The sequence below is a fragment of the Astyanax mexicanus genome, chromosome 15 (assembly GCF_023375975.1).
Source record: "Astyanax mexicanus isolate ESR-SI-001 chromosome 15, AstMex3_surface, whole genome shotgun sequence".
NCBI classification, from domain to species: domain Eukaryota; kingdom Metazoa; phylum Chordata; class Actinopteri; order Characiformes; family Acestrorhamphidae; genus Astyanax; species Astyanax mexicanus.
In genome coordinates, this window is record NC_064422.1 from 23,329,608 (window position 1) to 23,354,235 (window position 24,628).

Here is a 24,628-nt window from a genome sequence, read left to right on the forward strand (position 1 = left end):
GGGGCGGAGCTTTAGTTTAGTTCTGTTTCATATAAAACTGATGAAAAATTTGAGTGCTGCTGGCATGTATTCTGGGTTAAGGAATCCCACTATAAAGAGACACAGCAACCGCTTTCATTAAAACGCACATGATTTAGGCTTAAATAGAAAACTTGGTTAAACAAAAAGCTAATAAACAGAAATCTGCATAATTTTTTATATTTTAATTAGGTCACAAAAAAGGTCTTCTTATAAACTAACTGCAGTTAGGTCTGTCAAAATAAGAAAATATATTTAGAAAAAAAAAAAAAAACGTATATGCAGATCTGAACAACAGACTGCAGTAATTACTTGTTAGTTTTTGTTTATAATCAAATGAATGACTGACTCCCTGCCTTGGACATTTGCCTTTTGGCTGATGCATTGGTTTGCTATTTTGTCCAGAGCAAAACTTGACAGAATGCAGACAGTTTATTTTCTTTTTGTTTAGGATAGATTTCAGATTGTGAGATTGTTTGGTTTGTTTTGTTTTGTTTTACATCAGTCTGTTGGATTTTATTATTATTATTATTATTATTATTATTATTTTGTCAATAACTGAAACAATTTGCACAAGTTGTGTGTGGGGGGGTTGAGGGGGATTGTAGGGTGTGGGAAAGGAGCAAAGATAGTGTTTGAGTGACAGCGGCTAAGTTTGTGTCATTCTTGTGTGTGGTGTCAGGACAGAGGAATGACATTGTTCGTATCACACGTTTGACATTACACACTCCCCCTTGTATTTTGCAGTGAGTCAGAAAAGCCTGCAGGGTCCTGCTCTGCTTAGATAACAAAAACAGCTTTTCCTTTTCTCTATTGTAGATCTATTGTACTGGGGTACGTCAGTCTTAAAGATTTTCGATGCAGCATATGTGCAGTTGTGTGTGTGTTTTTGGACTTGAATCACATTGTACTGAACAAAAGTTATATTGAACAGTATTGTGCTTTTGTGGTCTATACACATTTTTACACAGTAGTCTTCTAATAGCTTTTCCTTTGAAAAACAAGACAGTAATTCATGCAGTGGTAAAAAGTGTTAAAATGAATGGAAATATAGTGAAAACTGTTTAGGTATTTGGCTTTTAGCCAAATGGTTCATTTTGTGCTGTTTCTGCCAAATATTTTCACTGCATAAAAAATATTACACCCCTTGTCATGATATTAACAGTTCACACCATGTCTGCAGGGCATGGTATTAGGCAGGTATAATCTTCCTCTGATAGACATTAAATATGACAGCCACATTGCAATGACTGTGCTTAATTAAACCGTACATTGTGCTAGGCTAAATTAAATTGTTTAAATTGCCAAGGTTATACTTAATGATCAATGTACAAACTGTTGTGCTATGACTTTTGTATATATGTATTTAATATATTAAATCTGATTAAAAGAAACCTTGCTTTTATATTCAGTCAGAAATGTGCGATCAAAAAGCAGTAGTACATGTTTTTTCATATTCATTGGAAAACTTTTTAAAATTTACAGAACCAGTACAGTATTATAAAACATTCTTTTGTGATACTTTACATATCAGTAGTTTCTTACACGCCAATGAAAAGCAGATACATTTAGACAAACCAACTGCCTTGAACTCTGACATTGCACTCAGAATAGTGAGCTCTGTTTTGCTTGGTCATTTAGGACCTGGCTGGCTTCCTCCAGTGCAGCCCCTCAGTGCTGAAGCACATTTGTTGTGCTGAATTGGCTTTGACCCAGAATAGTAGTTAGATTTTTGCATGTGTTAGTCTACCTGCTGCTCAGGGAGTAGACAGGTCATAAAGCAGCAGCAGCAGCAGCAGGATGAAACATAATTGGTTCAGGTCAGTTCTGACCCCTTTAATCCTAAGCACCTGTGTAAGCCAACATGATGGAGAGAGTGAGTGAAAAAGTGGGTGGGTGAGAGAGTGACAGAAAGAGAGGGTTCATTTTGTGCTGGGAATGTCCTTATTGATCTAAACAAAACAGAAGTTTTTACTTTATGGGCAAAAAAAACTGATCATGACTAGTCACAGGTGTGTGTTTTTCTTTCTTTTTTTTTTTTTTTAAAGCAGCAGTTAGCAAATAGAAAATAAATCATATTATTGCTTCTGCTCTGCTGTTTTATGAGTGAAATAGAATAACTGATTATGAAACAAACATTTAGAATTCTTTCCAAACAGATGGTGATATTGGCAAACTACTACAATAGCAGCATTCAAATCCAGCTTGCGTGTCTGTGGCGTACATTATTTATGGCATAAAATTGCAACACATTGCCTAGAATAAAAATAAATTATGATTAAAACTGACTGGGTATACAGCAAGTTCAAACTATTGTGTAAAAGTAATGAAATACTAGTATCTGCTTAGAAAGCTGCATTAGGACTATTTGTGGGGGGAACATTTTTTTTTCTGTTTTTCAAAAACTTTTAAAATGCCAAAGATGATAACATGCATTGTTTTTCTGTAGGTAATTCAAACTGAATAAATATTTTCTTATTTGTTTGTATAGCCTTGACCTTTAAATAGGCTTATTTGGAGTGTGATAACTAAAAAAATATATCATTGGAATAAACATTGTTCTGTGTTTTTATTTATTTATTTATTTTTATTTATTTATTTTTTCTTCCAAATTGAAAAATTATTAAATACCACATTCATTTACCTTACATGCTTTTAAATGATGATAATTAAGTAGGTCAATGTTAAATTGTCAGTCTGAAAATTGCTGTAATTCTCTAAATCAAGAGAAATAAGAAGACTAGCATAAGCCTTGCTAGCAGCATGTTACCATTCTTTTCACAATAGTACACAAACGTCTGAGTAAAACTCCACTTAGAAACATTTAGGCGTGATTAACTGAACAACTGCTGTTGGATGGGCTGTGTGGTGTGTTTTGCTAGCCCTTTTGCTAAGCTAGCCTTTGCCCACTTGCTAAGTTAGCTTGGCTACAGATTCACTGTGTCAGACAGCTTAGTGCAGCTGCTGTTGACCAACTGACCCGTATTGACAATAAAACTGTTGTCTAAGAAAGCTGTTGAAATGACCCAGGCTAAATGTGACCGCTTCTGCCGTGTTTGAACTCATAGCTGGCTGGAGATGTTTGGCTGTTAGCTAGCTTACAGGCTCATACTATAACACAGACTTTGCTCCAGCTAACTGAGGTCCAAATTACACACATTCTGTAGATAAAGGATTATTCTTAAGTGTACAAGTTAAGTCGACTGCTTGGTGTCAGAGTTTTTATTGTTTTCAGGCACATTTAACAGACATCATTACTGTATTAGTTTGTCTTCAGGTGGATGTTTAGATTTGACCACTTTCATTCAAGTAGGGATATAAGAAGTTATGTTGCACTATATGTTTGCTTAGTGTATACAATATTTACAAATTTTCAAATTTTACAGATTTGACTGGGAATGTCTCTAAATTGCACAATCGATTTAATATTGCATTCCTAAACCTTTTTTGAGCTTGTATTTGGTACATTATACCTTCTGCAAGGGGTATAAGCTTAGTCTCAGGCTAAAGGACATGGAATAAATTAGCTGCCTTTTTTTTAAAGCTTTTTTGAGCACAAACTTTTTGTAAATAGGCTGTATGGACATGGGTCTTTTTACCCCCCCTAACATTTATAACATGGTTTACCAAAATGCTAACTCACTATTCTAGGCTTCATAACCTACAGACATGAGCTATGTATCATAGCATACAGCAAGACTTACTATATCTAACCAACCCTTAGCTTGTCAACAATTCTCAGGCAGAAAAACAGCTAAAAACAGTCCAGTTTAAATCTTATAGCAGCCATCCAGTGCATGTGTGTATCTCTGTGATCCTTCATGTTCATAATTATTTTTATCATCAAGTGAGCTAAATTCAAGTTTTCTTAAAGATTATCATACCATTACTGCGTCCCATAACTGGAAAATCTCTTGCTTTAAAACAAGTCTCAGAACATAAAATAAGTTACCTAAAAGCCATTCTCACAAATATTTGAAAACATACTGCCTTCAGGCTGAGGACAGCTGGTTTTTGAACACTGTGCGCTTTTAGGGACGTTTTGATATTTATGAGCGTCCACTCCACTTATTGATTTAGGAGTAGCAGTAAAACCACATTTTCTAGAACATTCATTTACCTAATTTTTTTTTTCGAATTATTTGACAGGCCAGCAGGGAAATATTTAAATGTAATTTCTGGGACAAGACTTTTCTGATTTTAGATTTTGCAAGAAACTGTGTTTGAATGTGGGCCTACAGTTTCCAAATCCCTACATGCCTAATTTGAATTTCAAACAAAATCATCTTTTATCAGCTTCATGACTTCCAAAGGTCAACATAGTGTTTATATGTGAAGTAGGACAGTTAAAGTGAACAACGGTGGAAGACTGGAAGAAAGGTTCTGAGACGCAGTACGTCCTGTGGGAAGGAGGGAGGGAAGAAGGGAGGGAGGGAACCGTTGAGTCATTAAGTTTGTTGTACCGGAAGTGAACAGTGTAAATAGAGTAAATCCTTGATTTCCCTCCCTCTGTGGCTGTTCTGATCTGCTGATGAGCTACACAGCGGGAGCATGTAAGCGCGAGCAGCGTGTGTACACAGTAATGTGTGCGTGCGGAGGTTGTCCGTGGCATGAGCGTTGACGACAGGTGGGATCTGGAGAGCTGGGGCTGGACTCTGCTGTGTGTATAGCTTTCCTTCTCTTCCTGTCTCTTTGAAAGTGCTGTGTGTCTAGTCTTCTCAGTTAGCACTAGGGTTTTGTTTTAAAAACAAAAGGTTTTTCCAGGTTTCAAACCTAGCAGTTTATCCTGGAGCACGACTTGGAACAACTGGAAGTTACCGTTTATTGTTTTCCTGCCAGTCCGCTGTATTCAGCTGTCTCAAATGTCCTACGCAAATGTAGCAAGCCTGCTGCAATGAGAACCGCTCCAAAGTTCAGGCACATGAATGCTGGGATTGTTTCCAGAGGGATGGCAGTTGCTGTTTTTTTTCTTCTTCCTCACTGGAGACATTCAGTGCTCTAGAAATCATAGCCGGGCACAGTGTGTGGAAAATAGCCCACCCCTTTTTACTCCTGTGTTGTAACTGTGTGGCTGAGTTTTGTGGTTTTGTTTGGGTAGGGGTGTGGGATTCTTCTGTTTATGGAGTTGAGCGTATTCCCCTGTTATTGGGCCTTCCTGCCTTTTTCATTGTTTGTCTGCTCCTGGCGCTGCCCATCCTGCGCTCGAGTACAGTAGCAGCAGCCGCTCTGCTTAGCCTTTATTTAGGGAGATTAAGCTATTTCAAGCTACCTACTCTTTTATCCTTTTGTGCATATGGCATGGCTGGGGATAAGCTGGTTTTGAAAAAGTAGTATGAAGACAGTTCAGATTTTAGCTTGACACCGTTTGTGAAGCAGTGAAACTATGACATTACAACAGTGGATGTCAAATATGAATATTTAATTCATTTCAAGAATATATATATATTTTTTTCAACAAAATCTGTTTACACATTTAATTTAATATGACCTATTAAAACATTCAGTAGAAATAAAATTGTGATCATTTATATTATAAACACATCAAAACTTTGTACAAGATTTTGAATGAAATAGTAACAATAATGTAAAAACTCTACCACAATGTGAAGTGCAGAATATATAGTGCATGCATATAAACTGTAAACAACCCTTCGTTATAATGAACAAAACAAATTTAACAATCTGTTCTCAAGATAAAATATTAAGGTTTTACTATAAGCATCACAGTATGCATTTTAAAACTGTTATGAATGATACAATACGGCACACCCCTATTCCACATGTCAAGAACTCTTTTAATATAGATGATCTTTATCAAGATGGTTGTTGTTGATAAGCTAGAGCTTACAGACAGGGCTCTTTCTTTTAAGGTTTTAGCACAATTTTCTTTTTTGACAATTCAGTTTCTAAGCATTTGCTTAGGCATAAAACATATTAGACATTTTATTTGATTTTTTTTTTGTTGTTGCTTGTTTGTATTTTTGTTTTTTTATAAAGCCAAAAAGTTTGTTATATAATGAAGAGAAAAGGGTTCTTTTACTTGTAACAGTAGTGGAACTGTAGCTAAAGTTTTGGAATAAAGAACAGTTCATATAATAACAAATTCTTTATTGAAGAACCATTTTAAGACAGGAACAGTTTAAGCATTCGAATGTTTGTTATACAGAACATTTTTCCAAATAACCCAAGTTTTGTAGGTGCTGTTTAGTCAAAATCAGATATGTGTTTGGTTAAGCACACTTATGCAGGCAAATATCCTTTAGAAACTTTTAAAACTGCAGAGGAAAATTTTACTGTGTTCTAATCACAATATGTTAGTGTTTTGTGGCACAAATTATCACTATGATGCTAAATATTGTTCTATTGCCTTCCTCTGTTTGTTTCTCAGTTTATTCAACTGTGTGCGTTTTTCAGAGCAGTGAAGCAGTCTGCATACTGAGGAATGCTATAAAGGTTGGAATTTATTTGACTTTAACCCAGTTCCTAAATTCAGTGCAGAAGCTCATCTGAGCTGCAAATTCTGTGTGGCAAGTGTACTGTGTGATTACGCTTTTGGCCTTGGCACATTTTATGTTTTCCTTTTTTGTTTAATGAATTACATTCATAAAGTTAATAGAAACTGTGCTCTACATGTAGCAGTAAAATGTTTCCTTATGTTTCTATTGTGTTTTTATTTTACTTATTTTTCCCTCATTTTATTTTATACAGTTTTCCAAACTGCTGCATGTAAATGGCAGCAGTAAACATGACATACTGTAATGCAGCATAACAAATGGGCCAATATATTTATTGTAGACTTAAAATAATTAAATGTTTCCTTTGCCACACAAAATTCCTACCAGATTCCTGTACAGTTACATTTTTACCACCATGTTTAATCAGCCAAGACTAATGAAAAATGCTGTGATACAAACCTAAACCTGAACAAACAAGGTGTGAAAACAGCCTGAGTGATGCTTGTTATTTAATTTTGGGACTACAGTGTGCTACATTTGTTTATGTAAGGTAGACTTATGAAACCTTGAAATTACAGCTTTCTCCGAATGTGTGATGCATAGCAGTGTTGCTGTTGAGGGTTCCCCAGGATTTTGATTTTAGCTGTAGAGCTGCACAACTTGCTACTATTTAAGAATATCAAAATAATAAAAAAATAATAATTTCAAACTCTTTAAAAACCTTTTAAAAACGTTTAATACGTCCTATTTCATTGTGATACTTAGCGCTGCTGTACACTTGTAACACCAGTTGGAGAAAAAAATAGCAAGCTTGATGTTCTGTGTGCTCTATATATTTTGGAAGTGTGATCGGGAACGTTTGCCCAAAGGCACTGCTGGTGTTTCTAAATTTGCCTCAGCAGATACTAATTTTATGCTTGACAGTAAAGTTGCATAACAAAATCCAGTAGTAGGGAGAGTGTAGGCTTTACCTCGTCAGCTTGCATTTCCTCACTGCAGCATTAGGTCAACGGTGAAATATTTACAAATCAAATTAAGATGCTAGCTTGAGCTTTCACTTTTAATACTGCCTATAATGTAGTGAAATACCAGCTTGTATGTCAGTAAACAGACTTGCACACAATGTCTGTCAATTGGGTCTGTGATAAAATATCTCAAACCCTTTTAAATAAATGCTAATACCCAGTACCTAATGGATGCAGATCTAGGCATATTTTAATGCACTGGGCATCATCTGTTTTAATTTTTGACCCAGTTCTGTTGTGCCCTGAAGGCCTGTGTGTAGGCATTTACTTCAAAAACATTATTAGGGATACAAAAGTCAAATCAAAACCAAACAAGGAGGCTTTTACAGCTTTTCAGTAATTAAAATTTTAAATATAGCATGCAGACACATGGCGCAGTGCAAGCTTGGACTCAGCAGTGCTATTCTAATACTGGATTTACCTCTGAAGAACAATTTCAGTCATACGTTTTCTCCGCAATGCCACCCAAGTCACATATGACTGTGATTTACCCAAAGAAAGGGAGCCAATCTTTGGTAAAAAAAAACACTTACCTAATTTAATGTTACGGTTCTAGCCCTGATCAGCTTTTATTGTTCAGCTGGAAAACAGTCAGTTTGTAAATAGATGGTTGTCTAATGCTGCCACTTTAAAAAAAATCCTAACGTTAAGGGAAACAATATGATTTTACTAATTATTCCTTGATCTGTATAAATTATTCTTTTCACTGATTTGGTCAAATACTGAAATCCCTTGATTTTTAATATTACTTTTCATTTAAAGTAGACAATAAATAGCAGGTACTGAATGTATTTTCCTAAGAGATTGGATACATTTTATTTTGTTTAAATATTTATTTATTTATTAAAGAATATGCAGATACCAAATAATTTTTAACCTGGCATAGTGTCCTCAGAAAAAGAAGCGGTTGAAATGTGTCTTGTATAATAGAGCATGAAAACGTTGCTGTAGTTGCAGTATTGTGACTGTATTTGAGGGAGGCACGTTCCCTCCCGAGTTGGGCGTGTGAAATACTTTTTTTTGTTGTTTGTTTTGGCCATGTCACCAAAACTGAGAAATGGGCTAATGCTGTGTCAGCAGGTTATGAAGTGCCACAGTGGTGTATTTAAAAAAAATAAGATTGCTGCATGCCGAGAAGTTACCTATGGAATACATTTTACTTAGTAATATTCCACAGAAAACAAATTATCTGTTTGTTGTCAGACAGGTGAGGAATGTTCAGATGTTGTGTGTCTGTTTGTGTGTAGAATAGGGTACAAATTGCTGATCTTAGAACAATTTTGCTAAGTCAGTCTAAAGGGTTCTTTAGTTCCAAAATAGCCATTGCATCACAAAAGCTCAGATTTCAGATTTTTGCAGTATAGTTTACTACCCTGCTTTTTACAGGCTAACATTGTAGAACATGTTAAAGCTTATTTAGAATCCTGCTCTCAAGGTCAGAATTTAATATATAACTTAAAATTGATTATTGGTGCCGTTATGCATTAACCTTGTATCTCCTAACTGGAAACTTTTACAGGAAAGGGGCGGAATTCAACGTAAAATGTTTAATTCATTATCATTTTCACAGTGTGTAGAGAACAGGTCTTAGTTATATTATTTTAGAAAATGGAAAAACAAACAACAACAAAATGCAAAGTTGTGTGTGCTAGCAGCAATATAGTTACACACATAGCTGTGACTAATGATTATAGATTTGTTGACTATTTCTGTTTATGAATTTATAAATATATTTGGTTGCTTGCTTGGTTTGTTTTTATTAATTCATTTAAGCAATTAAGGAATTAAAACAACAATTTGTTCAGGTATTTTGTTTTTGTCACAGTAATTTTAATTTTATATGATGTTATTCTATTTATAGTGTAAAAGACACTAATAATATATTGTCTATCACCATGACAGTTTAATGTTGGGGGGGGGGGGGTGGCAAACAAACATTTTATAGAGTGCCTTATTTGCTTTTAATCATTATTTCTCAGCCTTGATTCTTTAGGCACCCTGTCTCTCACACTTTAGTGATTTCCCTGCTTAACACACCCCCTGGCACTCTAAAAGAAATATTATTGTATAATTTAATAACAATCGTAATAATGTTTTCTAACATCTATGCTATTGCCATTTAGTCTAAGGCTAACACCACAAATCCAGCCCACACTGTATTAATAAGCTTATTCTATCCGTTTCAGCTCCAGCTACTCCACAACAGCGCTGGATTACGAGAGGGAGCATCGACTGGCTCCCGTGTTTGACTCACCCAGGATGTCACGCCGCAGCCTTCGGCTGCACGCAGGCAGCACTCACTACCGTGATGACAGCTTACTGGACTCTTCACACAACCACAGCATCTCCTACAGTTCTGGAGGTTCTGTTCATCAGGAGAGCAAGTGAGCTGCCTTTATGTCTGGAAAAGGAGTGGAGTAGGCTGATTTTAGCCTTAAGAGCTTGTGTTGTTTTTATATAGGAAGTAATTGTAAAAACTACATTTCTGATCTGTTACCTTAAAAAGGTGCAGTATGCAAAATACATTTTTGTGTCTGAAGTTTACCTTTTTAGTTTTACACTGGAATCATAAATGAGTTGTTCGCTGGTACCAATATTCATAATTTTTCATGTACATAAAATCCAAGAGACATTTTTACAATGTAATAATTAAACATTAAACAGTATTAGCATTAAGGCTAATGTGTAAATATAAATCTTAACTTTTATTTTTTTCTCATTTTCAGGACCTTAAAGAGCAGGAGGTCTCATCGCTCCTCAGCCGGTTCAGGCTCGCTGCTTCAGACTCCAGTAAAGAGTCAGTCTACCTCTGTGCTGCAGGCTCACAACAGCAGCCTGCGCAGCTGCACTGCCAGCGATGCCTCACTCCTGTCGTCCCTGCTTGACGAGTCGTGCATACAGGAGCGCACTCTCGTTGACAGCTTCTGGGGTCAGCACAAGTCTGCCTGTTATTTATATGCACAACTGTTTTGTTTTTTTGTGTGCCACATGGTGCTTACAGAATAATACTTTCTTTTTTTATCATTTAGGATTGGATGAGGATGGAGATCTCAAAGGTAAATTGACAAAGAAAATTTTAATTGAATTATGAGTATTTTTGCTGTGGGATCATTTGTATTTTAAAGCAATTTAATCGGATTATTTTGCTTTAATATGTTATTCCAAAATATGTAAAACATTTTACTCTGTATGGTCCTCAGATCAGACTGTCCACGTGGAGCGCAGCTTCACTTCGGTGAACAACGGTGATATGAACACTTCTTCTCAGTCTCAGAAAACCACTATGAACAGCACTTACATCTGCAAGGACTGCGCCTCCACCCGCACTGACGGTCGAGACACTTTGCTGGCCTACTCTTCCTCCAAACCCTGCATATCCACCTCCTGCTCCTACTTCTCCTCGTCTGCTCAGCATCTTGCCACTGAGGATGGAGCCTCCTCTCCCTACACTACAGTATACAGCAGAGAGAAGAGCCGCCGACACAAATCCGGTGAGAGAAATAATTATGTAGAACTTGCAGCACAGGGCTCTCTCAAAGATGTGTTACTCACAAAGGGGTGTTATTATTTATTAATTTTTCCCTGTGGCTGGTCAGAGCTACTCTGCTCAGTTTAGTACAGTGATTCCCGGTTTTGGCTCTGAACTATTCAAGCCTCTCATATATTGATTTCTTTCAGCCTTAACCCTCCTGAGGGATGTTTCATAATACTGGGTTTCTCCATAGAATGCATAATATTAGAGATTCCCCTCCTAACTTGTTTTCTGTCAAGGCTTTTGATTGGTTACAGCCATAGATAAACACTAAAGGCTGTTTTTCCAAACAGTGATAAAGCCTAGTCTGGACACAACTGCTTTCTAAATGAGGTTTCTCCACTGAATGACAAAACAATTAGTCCAGGACTAAACCTATTTACTGTCTCAGAAATAATAGCAATAATTGAATAGTATTTTGTTCAGAGAAGCATAATATCAGTTCATTATTTATCTGGATACTGAATTTAGATTTTAGAACACTGTAGTAGGGTATTAATTTTGGTATTAAGTTTAAGTGTTTTAAGAGGGCTAAGCCATAAAAAATAACTGTTTTAAATTGACTAATAACTAATAACCAGAAACTTTTCAAATGCCTATTTAAAGATGATGTATACAAGCCTGTAGAATGACACCTTTTTTTAATGGATTTTTGTTCACCCTAAAGGTCTGTTTGCTTTGCAGATCCATTCATAGCTCTACTTTTTTTTTTCTTTTCTTTTTTTTTTGCACAATTTTGAAATACAATACAACCATTTGGTACAGGTAAACAAGTCACAGTTTTGAGAAAGGGGACAAATAATAAGAAGGATGAGAGAACAAAAAGAATATTCTTAATTTAAATCAAAATCTATATGGGCTATCCTTCAGTTTGGTTAAATAAACGCACCATTTACCCCATCTTTTTTTCTCCCAGTTCCTTCTGGTGTCGTATTGAAAAGGTAATCTGTTCTAAAAGGTGCAATTGTTTAACAATGAAAAGTACCAACTGTAGGTTTTTTTTTTTTTTTTTTTTCTTTTTTTTGAAGCCAGCATTTGGTAATGGCCTTTTTGCCATTAATAGCACTTTTGTATTGATTTTATTATTTTTTTTTTATTTTTTTTTATTGTTTAAATACTGTTGTCCTGCTTATTGCTCTAAATGTTGCCGGGATACTTTCGAAGGACTCTTTGTTTTTGGTCTCTTAGGTTTTTGTGTCATGGTTTGTGGAATTGTGCATCATCAGTTATGCTTGTCTGTGTTTTAAAGCAGTAGTGTATTTTATCTGTAGGTGTGCTGGGGTTGCTCTCGGAGTACTGCCTGCATTATAGCAGAAAAGCTGCTACCTCTGTAGTGTGTATGTTCACACTGCTCATGCAGAGCATTCTGACGAAGACCTCTCACAAGGGCCAAGGTACCAGCCTTACTCCTGCCCTAAACTCAGCACCTGTCTTGCTGTGACTTCAGCCTCACGCTCTTTCTCTCTCTGGAGCAGTTAATGATTCTTTAACTAGGCTTTATTTTGGTTCTTTATTGCAATGGCCACCGCTTCTTCTTTTGGCTGAAACCTCTTGTATTCAACTTGATGGTGTTTCTTCTTCCTTAATAGGAAAACTGTGTGACATTTATATTTTACACTGTGTAGGGGCTACATAAATCACAGAATTATGGTATTTTAATAATAATTTGTTCAGATATAAGTTTGCACTAGTACACCTGTGTGGGCTGGGCTCCACTGCTGATGTGAATTGAGTGGTATCAGCACTATAGACTGAGATTTCCACTGCATGTAAATCACCCAGGGAAGAGGGAACTGTGGTGCTTTCACACTGGTGTAAACAACCTTCTTTAAACCTTTTACCACTAACATCACCATGCATTTCCTAGGCTTTATTGTACCTTTTTTACCGAAAAGAAGTAAATGAAGTGGTTTGCTGTGAAAAATGTACAAGAATAGCAGGGTCAAATGGCAATTTTTAGCAGTCAGATATTTAATGACTCAATATTGCATGTTAACAGTGGTGCATGTTCAAGCCATGTTCCACTCCTCCATCAGTGATGTTCTGCAGTAATCTAGTTATGAAATGCATGTAAACGCGCTCTGTGACTCTTCTAAGATCTGTAAAGACAGATGTAGGTTGGTGCTTATTGGTAGATGTTAAATGTAAATAGCTATATTTGTTTGTCCATAATGTGAGCACTGGTTCTCATCACCATGGCATTGCCATTTTTCTTCCAGTGTACAGAATTTGACTTCATGTTTTATTGATTTGTGGCGTTCACTTTAAATGTATTAATGTTATATAATAATCTCTCTACAGCCCTGCAGTCAGTGACCAACTGGTGTGTGAGTGTGTTCAGGAGAGTGGCCAGTTCCTCTGCAGCAGCCCTCACACTGCTGTCTGGGTCTGCTCTGCTGAAAGCTTCCAGCAATGTCAATGCTAATGGAGGTACTAATGGAGGGTTCAGTACTCAATTCATATGTACAAAGTCCTGTCCGTATATATTGTAATGTGGACAAAAGTAAATGGACCCGGGTTTTATTTTTTATTATTATTTTTTAATTGTCCGACTGACTGGTTCATTGGTCAGGTCTTAAACATAAAACAAGCATCTAACAAATAATATAAACAGTTAAATTGAAGACATGTCTATGGTTTACACTGTACAAAATTTAAAAAATGCAGAAAAAGCTATGGAAATCTTATATAAAATAATGACTACAGCCAGATTATATTGGTTTGGGTCTTTTTGCTATCTGCCTATTTTATGTACTTCATTTTATTTATTTTTTAACTTGAGGCCTTCCACTGAATAGTTATTTTGGGGAAAAATGAATAATTTTTTGGAAGTTAAATGAAAAAATTTAAGTCTAAATTAAACCACTTACCGGCAAATATTTTTTAATGCTTAAACAGTTTCTCATAAAAAAAAGGTTGATAAATGATTGTTCACTGGAAGGTTTCAGTTCATGTAGCTGAATACATAGGCATGTGTTCTTTCCATTCTGTTTTTGAGAACTGATATTGGTGTTTTCCCTTCTCAAACACGCCCTCTAAACCTGTTAATGAACAGGTGAGTTAAAGCAGGTGCGTTTGAGTAGTTTGATCACCAAACTGTCAAACATTGCCTCCATAAATGCTGCACTAAGCGCAAATCGCGTTTCTTTTTTCTAAGCGTCTGGGTCATCTGCTGTCTTCCTCCACGACTCATGTCTCCTAACCTATCTCTTTTAGCCTCTGCCTGTTCTGGAAGCTGTCTATCTCTCTGTGGTTTTGGAGGGTATTTTTGCTGAGTCCAGTATGAACCCACATCACCCTGAGGGCCTCAGAAACTGCAGAGTCAAATCCTCTCATCCTTTATTAACCTCCTTCACTTAATAGAGTGCTTTGAATCTGACATCTCATCTGCAGATTTTCCTTCCTATTTAGCTGCTGTCTCACTGTGTCCAGCACACTTTAACCCTTTCAGCAGCAGCGCTTCGTGTTACTCTAACCGAGCTTGACATATTGCACATAACCAAATGGCTCCCCCTCCTGTGGGAATTGCCTTGGTTACATGCAAATTCTGCATTTCTTTTTCTCTTCCAACCACTGCACATCCCAGGCTCTGATCACAGGGTTAAGGGCAAGACTGACGGCTGAATTCAGAGAACAGAGTGATTTGATGTTATTTTTTTTTGTTGCCCTCCTTTTTTGTAGGTCACGCTGGTTATTGTGGGACCATGAATGTAAATGAACTGGTGACTCAGACGGAACACCAAACTCTCAGTGGCCCCCTGTGTAAGTACATATCTATAATTTATATGTCTGCTCACACTGTAATATCGAGACCCATCCACTGTAGATGTTTAGTGTGGATCTATAACAGTGACATTTAATATTTTATTAAATATTTTTATTTTTTCAGGTATATGTGTTTGTGTGTGTGTGTGTATATATATATATATATATATATATATATATATATATATATATATATATATATATATATATATATATATATATATACATATATACATATATATACATACATACACTAACATTAGGGTTTTTTTCTATCAGAGGTAATATATAATATACTGAATAGCATTCTGAGAACCTCTGAAAATCTTTTAGCAAACTGTTCCCAGAATTTGCTAAAAAAGACATCACTAAGCTGTGTATGTCCAGCTGCATCCCAGCAGCCATTAGGTCTTCTCTATAGCTGGCGTTGATCATTTGTGCCCAGTGTTGGGCACAAAGGGATGTTAGTCATGTCCTCTCACACCCCAAACAAAACTGTCGTGACTCATTCACACTAATGCAAACAGAAAGTGTTGTAACCTTCAGTCAAGCAGCCTGAGCTTTCATTCACATACACACCTACTCCAGTCATCTGTTCAATGGTGGTAGATGAGTTTATGGTGGGTTAATGTATGTAATTTTTTTGGTTTTGTTTGTGGCATGAAAACAAAAAAAGCAGTTCAGAGATTAAGTAAACACTCATTCATGTCCTTATGGTGAGTGTATAGTGACTTCTGACCACAACTGTACATGTAGTCACAATATATGCATGTTATTATTTTTATTTTAGTGTCTGCTGAATTTTATCATGCATAATTGCCATCATCTTCACCAGCATCCCCAGTTGTTTTTAGTCCATTTTCATTTAGCTTTGTGTTTTTGTTTTTTCTTTTTCTGTTTGTCTCACCTCTTAAATCACAACAGGTGACGACTGTAAAGGGAAGCAGACTCTGAAGACGAGTGTGGTCAGCACACATTCATCCAGGGCTCAGCAGCTCTTAGGGGCTCTGTGGTTCCTTGTAATTTTCACAGGTTGTGTGCACTTAGTTGTATTAATCTTCTATGCATGTGCTTCATAAATATTAATGATTTTATCTTTTTGAATACATTGGTAAGCCTTTTATGGTAAATGTTTACCCCAAGATAATGCATATTGATTTTGATCCTGAATCTTCTTTCCCCATTGGTGATGTCCAGGCAGCAGTCTGCTGAGGGCGGGGCAGAGGCTTCTTTCAGCAGGCTGGCTTATCACACGGAAGATTCTGTCTGTCATGTATTTGGCTGCCGTGTCTCCAGGTCATTTTTAAATGTGATTTTTAGGCTTTTTAAAAGTCCCTGCATGAGATGCTGTGTCCAACAAGAACACTTCATGTCCCTGTGTGTCAACTCTACCCTCACTGAGAGTTCTGTTTGTCTGTTAAAGGGAAGGTTTGTTCCAAAATAGCTACTTTAGACAATTTGTGATGTTAATGTGTGGTAATGATGGATGATTAGAGGTAATGATCAAAAACCATCCATCACTTGTTAGACCCAATCCTGTTTCTCATATATACCCCTACCCCTTGTTTTTGAGTGATTCCTACAAAGGACTGTTTAACTCCTCCCACTTAAGAAATGGGACAACCCTTTAAGAAATCAATATCTCTTTAAAATAAATAAATCAATCAATACAAACAATATTTCATTACTAGACTACTACTACTCCTCTGTAGATGATCTTGTCAGTCTGTAGTGAGGGCAGAGAAGCACCAAAGTTCAGCAACCTTGTTTGTGAATTGTAGTTCAAATATGGAATTGTATCTCTTCAAAGGTCCACCCTAAATTTTTTTTAATTGGGATTTAAGGTTAATTAATGAGAAACTTCCATCTTCTGTTCAAAATTTGAAAGAAAAATTTTAAAACATTAAAAAAAACTTGGTAACCGACATTGCAACATTTTAAGTGATAGAATGAATTTTGTGGGATAATGGCATTTGTTTATGGCATTTGTTATGAAAAAAATGGTATACTACTTTGAAAGTACATCCAGGGCAAAACTAAAAAAAAGTGAACTTTATAAACAGGACACATAACATTTTTAAAACAAAATTGTGTAAATTTAGATTTTTAGCCAAACCTTCCTTTTCAACATGGCTCCCTTTTGTGTTACACTGTGCCTTCCCTCTCTCTGGTGTGTATTTTCTATCAAATCAAAGTCAGATTATTCTCAGCAAGCTTATGGTGTGGTGTGAACAGTTTATGCTGGTTTGACTTGACTTTGCAGAGGGCCCTCATGTGGCTAATGAGATTTCTTCCAGCTTTGCCAGTTCCTAGGAAAGGAGGTGTTGACATGTTGTTTAGACAAAGCCACAATCAGGGGAATCTGTAAAAACAAGCTTTTTGAATGGAAACACAACTGCCATCAATCTGAAAATAAACAGGCCTGCAATTTTTAAACTGATTGTTTCCTGATTGTGGCTCTCTGTAGAGAAATTGAAATCATGTTTTAAATGTATTTCTCTGCATCCTGTCCTCTTGCAGTAGAAGATGGAGATGAGAGGGCAGTCAGACTTGAATCTGAGCTGTTTTAGCTCTATATTGATTTGTGCTTTTCTCTCCCCTCAATGTGGGAGGGTTGGGTGGGTGTGTGTGTGTGTTTGTATGACTAACATAGTAACCTGCAGATGTGGCTTCCTACTTTTCTCTCAGCTGATTACTCACTCTAATCTCTGTCGCTGCAGCTCCTTTACCTCCCTAGTCCAGTGTCTAATCCGTTCTGTGTGCTACTTTATATCAGACTGTGTGTGTTTGTGTGTCTGACTGTAGGCAAGGTAGCTTCAGGAGCATTCTGGTGGCTGGGAACAGCATGGTACCAGCTTGTGATGCTCATGTCTCTGCTGAACGTCTTTATTTTGACAAGGTGAGTTCATATAAGCATGATTTTAGCCCGGTTTAAAAAAAAAAACATTATCCATCTATCTTCCTAGCTAACTGTCTACCTAGATATCTGTATCTTGCCTTAACCGTTAATGAACGGTTGTTCTCAATTTCAGCTCAGTTAGTTTTCAGAAGGTATTGGAAAGTGGAAAACAAGCTTATTAAAATAAATTCAGAATTCCCATATAACACTCTTGGGTCACTTATATCCTCCAAACTTTATGTATAGCCAGTCTAGTATCAAAAGTTTTGAGGCTAAATCTGGTGGGTACTGTTGCAGAATAGAAAAAGAAAGCCTGAAAAGGCTAAAAGCTAATGCTAGGCTGACTAGCTTAAGCTCCAGTGTAGTTGTCTGGAGGCTGAAAGGGCTTAATCATAAGTTAATCATAAGCGGACTATAATACCTTCATTGAGCCAACAACACACTGAGACAAGAGACTGGCAACACTGTTCAACAAAACTGTTATTACCAAATTTGTTCATTTGTTCCTACAGTGGTAAACTATTCCAAGCTATAAACTATGCGGCTGTAATTATTTTAAGTGACCAAAACAAGCCAGTGAAAAAAGAGGTGAATGCCTGTGTTGCTGTATGAGAAAACCACCTAATTGTGAGGCAAAATAAAAGGTATTGTACTCAATGTATACCTTTGCATCAGTCTATCAACTACGGCTGCAACTAATGATATTATATAAGTAGTCAGCTAATCTGACAGTAATATTATGATTAGATTACGATCTCTGTTTCTAGCTTTCTCTATCACTTCAAAAGATAGAAACGGCAGAATGTGGAAATTAAAATGTCCTGAACATTACCTTTTAAATTTGCTGCTATTTAGTGCAAAATATGTAATCTGTTGTGTTTCTGCACTGTTGGAAACGCAGGCCGAGTTGAGTGTACACTGTGTGTGAGAGACCATTATCTCTCTTTAATTTAGTTTTTGTCCCTAGCAATTTGTGTAGTGCTACAAATTAACAATTAAGAATCAAGAATGGCCATTTGGATACAAAAATGTTAATCAACATTATCAATTATATCGACTAATCGTTGCAGCCCTAGTATCAACAGACAGAAAAGTGTTCTTTTAAAATGTGGATTTTAATTTTTTTTTCTAGAGTATATTTGCATTGTTTCTGCAACACTCTCACATCAGCTAGTCTAGCTGTGCTATCTTTATTTTCTTTCTGTTTTATGAGGTTCTTTTTAAGCATATTGTTTTTATTACATACATTTTCTCTTTATCTGTCTGTTTAGCAACTAAATACATGTTACATGTACTTTATCTACTCCTTCAGGTGCCTACCCATATTGCGTAAGCTTCTTCTGATACTTCTTCCTTTTCTGCTGCTGTTTGGTAAGTTCAGCTGCCCACATGCGTCTCCTAAAAGCTCAGACTTTGATGTTTTGTGTAGTGGAAGTGTTTTGTTGTGTGTAAAAGAAGGTATATAAGAGTCTGGCCTAATTTGTTGTCCTCTTTTTTATGTAGCTCTTTGGTACTGGGGTCTGTCTGGTCTCTGGGCCATTTTGCCTGCAGCTAACACGACTGTGTGGAGGACTGACTCTACGCTTGACTCCACCACAACAGCGCACACACCTATCGATACAGCTAGTGAAGGTCATCCTGGCATCACTCCACCATATCAACACTATGAGGTACATGGTTTATTTAGTTTATTTTCATTTGCATTGCAGGTTTTGAAGTGATAAAAACATTTTATTATAATACTGAACTGTCACATTACCCGCTCTGTAGGGTAAGACTGAAGTATCTGCAGCACACTTGGAGAGGCTGGAACGATTAGAGAAGAGCCTGTCACAACTGTGGGAGCAGGTAGCAGCAACGGGCAGCAAGCAGGAGGAGCGCCACGGAGAGGTACTCAGTCTCTACAGTGTTCTGAAAGACGAGCTAGACAAGAACACAGACAGAGACAGCCTGAGCCTGTGGATAAACAATCTAATGGAGCAAAGAGTCGGCCTGCTGAGGACAGAAATGGAGAAGGAGACACAGCAGACGCAGCAGGTGAGAGCACTTAAAGCAGAACTGGCTTTCTAACCAGTGAAGATGAAGAAAGAGTTTAATTAATTTTTGGCTTTGTCTAATTTTTTATTTGTTATTTTCCTCTAGAATCAAAACGAGTTCAAAGAAGAGAATCGGGCTCAGGAGTTACGGCTTGCCAAAGTTGAAGAGCTTATTAGGAACGTGGCGCTCAAAACAGAGGTATTCTAATTTGCATGCTTTTGTAGGGATCCACCAAAATTAGTTTAAAAATTTGGCAACTTTTTTCAACATTGCAAAAATTTATATGAATGTGTTTTTACTAAAATGACATAACCTGCACTGTGTAAATTCATAAGAGTATTTCGTTTTGTTGCCTTGCCTGCTGGTCTGTTAAAATAAGTGTTTTAATATTTTTAAATTTAATATTTTTTTTAAAGGATGAACAAAATACATTTGGGCAATGTGGTGGTGATATTTTTTTTCATTTGGTCAAAAAACGTTTTCAGTGGAACCAAAGTGAAGAGATGCTAAGTGTGAATTCATATTTTAAGAACCACACTACTGTCAGGTATAAACTGTGAGAAGTTAATTACATTTATTGCTGAGCAAAAGTGAGGTCAAGATAGCAGACGATCACCACTTCTTCCTAAATTCATCTCTAAAGTACCGGATTAAGCATAATCATTCTAGAGAACAGTTAGTTCCTTTATATCCTCTAGCCCACATCTGGCATTAGGCATGCGGCAACTTTATATTAAATTATATATACCTGCTCCAGAGGGTCCTTCTCTCCCATCTACCGGGTCTAGACAAGATGTTTGAGTGTGTTTGCACTTCTATGTCAGCAGTGAGTGAGTGGAATGCATTGAGGTAGCTCAATGCATTCATTTACAGGGTTTTCCACAAACATTTAAGTGAATCAAGCTGATCTTATTAAAAGACCATGCTGCTCCTGTTCTGCCTTACACTCATAAACTACTTGCGACACCGAAGTACAAAAAAATAACTTAAGTGTGGCGCTTAAAGAATGATAGAAAGCACTTGTACTTTTACTCAAGTCTGAGTCTCTAGTACTTTATGCATGTTTGCTAATAATTGATTTTGATATTTTTAGGAGTTACAGAGAACACAAGAGGTCAAAGCTCCAGCCATTGTCAGGTCAGTATATCAGTGTGTTTCAGAATTTACTGTCCATGGGTTTTGCTTCTGTATAAATGGAGATATTCCAGCAGTGCTTCTTTTAACTGTCTGAATGTGTCTCTCCTCAGTGGGGAAACGGATGAGGCGTCCTATTTGGCTCTGTTGGCGGAGGTGCGCCGGCTGGAAGAGGCCCTGGGAGGAATCAAGACTGACCTTCAGGGAGTGATGGGCTGTAAGGGCAGATGTGAACATCTGGACTCTTTACATGACACAGTAAGTGACATGCCTGGTGTAAAGGCAGGACAGGGTTGATTTCTTGTCTGTTAAAGTATAATGTAATATATACAAGATCTTTCAGCTAGTTCCCAGTGGATCAGTAATGGTTGTTCTTTTGCCCTGCAGGTGTCTGAGCAGGTTAGACAGGAGCTGCGGTCTCTGCTGTACGGCCGAGACCAGGAAGCAGGAACTGAGCTGCCGGAGTCTTTGCTGCAGTGGCTGTCGACTCGATTTGTGAGCAGCTCAGACCTGCAGGCATCACTCGCTGCCCTGGAGAGGAGCATTCTGGGTAACGTGTCTCTGCAGGTGGAGCAGACGCAGCAGAAGCCCTGTGCAGAAACTGTCACTAAGGCTGTGCTAAAAACCACTGGCGATGCAGGCTTATCAGAAACGGTAATCATTTATAAAAGTGAATATTAATAATAATAATAATAATAATAAAATTTTGGTTAGATTAAAAATGTATGGCACTCACCCAGAGTGACTAAGAGAAGTGCTTAGTTCACAATTTACTATCCCTAGGCATGATTCCTCTGAATATGTGTAGCGCTAAAACATTTTAAGTGCAGTCACAAGCCTTTATAACAAGCACAAGATTAGTGTTCAGTTAGCGTCTCTTGAAAGAACTGGGTCTTCTGTGGGTGTTTGAAGAAAGCGTGCATTCTGCTGTGTGATGTTGGTTCCACTGCTAATGTGCCAGGACAGTGAAAAGTCTTAATTGTTCAACTCCCACTCATTTTTGTTTTCCTCTTTTCTTGCCAGCAAGTGCAGCTGATTGTGCAGAATGCTCTGAAGCTCTATTCACAGGATCGCATTGGACTTGTGGATTATGCTCTGGAGTCTGGAGGTACAGTAATCATATCATGTTATCAATAAGCTTTAATATTGATTGTTTATAATAAGCTGCAATTAATAACCACTTTGTTCAGTATATATTTGGTAGGATTGTATTAATCGTATTGGTGTTGACAGATAATTTCTTTATCATATTAAGTCACAGCTTAGGTTTTACGATTACTTATGTTTGTAGATGCATTTATGGACCTAAATCAGCACTTGCTTGAACATGTAAATATACAGAAGCCATGGGTAAAGTCATATTTAAATAATTTTACTAGAAAAGCTCAAGTTATGTAAATGATGCATTCTCTGAAGTACTAAACTGGAAAGACTTGATACCATTTGATAGATCCTTTTTTTTTTTTAACTAAAAATCTATATAAATGCATTCAAATAAATTTAATATGACTTTAGGTGGCAGTGTACTGAGTACGCGTTGTTCAGAGACCTACGAGACCAAAACTGCACTGATGAGTCTGTTTGGCCTGCCGCTGTGGTACTTCTCTCAGTCTCCTCGTGCTGTCATACAGGTGAGCTCATTTTCACTTATGATTACTGAAGGTTTGCACATTCTTTTTTTATTTTTTGTTTATATACTTTTGCTCACAGTCTCACTTTCTCATTTTGCTACTTTTATTCTCTCTATCTTCAGCCGGATGTACATCCTGGTAACTGCTGGGCATTTAGAGGTTCTCATGGATATCTTGTGATCCGTCTCTCCATGAAGATCGTGCCCACAGCCTTTTCTGTGGAGCACATCCCCAAAACCCTCTCACCGACCGGCAACATCAGCAGTGCTCCACGGAACTTCACTGTCTATGTAAGACATGCTAATGTACAGGTTATCTGATAGCTAGCTAAATGGTCTGAATCATTTGTATTGTTTCCAGTATTGTCACTAATGTGGGCTCAGAAACTTAGAAAGAAAAATATCCAAAAGGTTGCAGTGAGATCAGAACCAATATTTTAACGTTTGTTATTAAAGTATTAATTTAATTAGTTTGAAACTATATTAGGACTACACAATATTGGAAAAATGACATTGCTATTTTTTTATCACTATAATGAAATCTTACAGAATACAGAAATGTTCACCTGAAGTCAGCAGATATCAATAATCCAGCATTTCTTGATATTAATAATGCCCATTGTGTATCCAAACTTTATTGTTAGTCTGTGTTTATTTAATTTTCACCATGTAATTGATTGTTAGTTTGTTTCGATGCACGACTGCAACATGAAAAGTTACTGCATACAAACTCAAACATTAGTTTTAAACTTTATAACAGTCTTTGCACACATTTTCCATCTTCCTTTTATGTTGGCATGAATGTTAAGCACATCCCAATTGTACTAGATTTGATGTTTATCAAAAATAATGAGTTTACAGTAAAATATTTATAAAATCTCATTGGCATAAAGTAAAAAAATAAGACTTTCTATTCACGTTTCAGAGAGTTTTTAACAAATGCAGTGGAAACTGCTGTGCATTTTATTAATAACAGACAAAATTGCAGAATCAGCACGATCTACTTCTTCAATTTATAGTATCTTCGTACTCAGTCACCACAAACTGACTTCTAAAGCATGTGGTGACTGTGGCTACACGCTTCCCTTTTGAAAGCTGTGTTTTATGTAAAGTGAGGGGAGAAGTGTGAAATTTAAAGAAATATTAGTAATGCTGTACTGAATCAGTTATTTTTATGTCTTCCTGTTGTAAAGGGCCTGGAAGATGAGCAGCAGGAAGAGGGACAGATTCTGGGACGATATGTCTACCAGGAAGACGGAGAGCCTCTTCAGACCTACCATGTCACGGTGAGTGTCTGGGGAGGGAGGCAGAGGGGGCGCTGTGCCTAAATGGAGGGTTTTTAGGGCTTTTAGTGGCAAGATGAGACATGGTTACATCTCTGTATCGTGTTTGATAGACAAGCTTACACGTGTTTCTTCATGCGTCTCATACACAGATTTTGTACAGATAAGATTAATCCACATTCCACTTACACACAGTAACAGGAATGTGTATCTGTTAGATTAAATTATCTTAAAAAGTAATTTGCATTAGTTCAGCTTTTGTCTGCATGATGGGCAAGTCCAAATACTTCTCTGCTTGAATTCTTCAGGCATAATGCCATGTCAGTTTCGATTCTGTAGAAAACCTTTGTCATATTAAAAGAGCTAAAAATGGAAACAAGCTCTGTTTATAATGATGTGTAATGTGTCAGTAAAACAGTAAAAAAGAGTGTGTCGTATTGCACAAAACCTTTTGTTGTATTGAAGGAGTAAAACCTGCTTTGACAGGAAATGGCATTTGTAAAATATTCTGAGATTGCTGGGCACTCATTGGGAACAGGCAATGCAGACTTGTTCTTTAATTGTTTTTTTCCATCTTGAAGAGAAGCTAGGGTATTTGATTAATTTGCTTTTACTAGAGTTTGACTGATTGAATCATTAAACAGGATATATTAAAATATGTGAAACCTCCTGGTGTATTTTTCATGTCATTTTATCAGCTTGAAAACTAGTGAGCGCTCCACCTGCTGGATGTTAACTTTAAAAAGCTGATTGCTTAGTTCTCTATTCTTCAAATTCTTTTTAAGTTTTAGTGTTGCTTAAAATGATTTTTAACGCTATCCTGATATGTTTTTAAAAGAATTTATGGTAA

General features: G+C 36.8%; 1 protein-coding gene across 9 annotated transcripts in view; it reads left to right on the forward strand.

Moving 5' to 3' along the window:
• The window catches only part of sun1a (Sad1 and UNC84 domain containing 1a), a 30,651-nt gene that overhangs the window by 4,995 nt on the left and 1,028 nt on the right, over positions 1–24,628 (forward strand). For 4 of the 9 annotated variants that reach the window (XM_049464675.1, XM_049464671.1, XM_049464670.1 and 1 more), the window contains 21 exons: positions 9,685–9,882; positions 10,225–10,427; positions 10,528–10,554; positions 10,699–10,989; positions 12,302–12,424; positions 13,332–13,460; positions 14,712–14,792; positions 15,720–15,827; positions 15,993–16,091; positions 17,601–17,694; positions 19,007–19,065; positions 19,198–19,364; positions 19,465–19,731; positions 19,837–19,929; positions 20,825–20,868; positions 20,979–21,123; positions 21,253–21,519; positions 21,889–21,973; positions 22,381–22,496; positions 22,619–22,786; positions 23,689–23,781. In XM_049464675.1, coding sequence (XP_049320632.1) covers positions 9,758–9,882; positions 10,225–10,427; positions 10,528–10,554; positions 10,699–10,989; positions 12,302–12,424; positions 13,332–13,460; positions 14,712–14,792; positions 15,720–15,827; positions 15,993–16,091; positions 17,601–17,694; positions 19,007–19,065; positions 19,198–19,364; positions 19,465–19,731; positions 19,837–19,929; positions 20,825–20,868; positions 20,979–21,123; positions 21,253–21,519; positions 21,889–21,973; positions 22,381–22,496; positions 22,619–22,786; positions 23,689–23,781 — 2,784 coding nt within the window. In that variant the 5' untranslated portion in view covers positions 9,685–9,757. Of the gene's footprint in view, positions 1–4,564; positions 4,679–6,400; positions 6,472–9,684; positions 9,883–10,224; positions 10,428–10,527; positions 10,555–10,698; positions 10,990–12,301; positions 12,425–13,331; positions 13,461–14,711; positions 14,793–15,719; positions 15,828–15,992; positions 16,092–17,600; positions 17,695–19,006; positions 19,066–19,197; positions 19,365–19,464; positions 19,732–19,836; positions 19,930–20,824; positions 20,869–20,978; positions 21,124–21,252; positions 21,520–21,888; positions 21,974–22,380; positions 22,497–22,618; positions 22,787–23,688; positions 23,782–24,628 lie in introns of those variants that run through there. The other 5 variants (XM_049464672.1, XM_049464676.1, XM_049464673.1 and 2 more) reach the window with 5 other exon arrangements.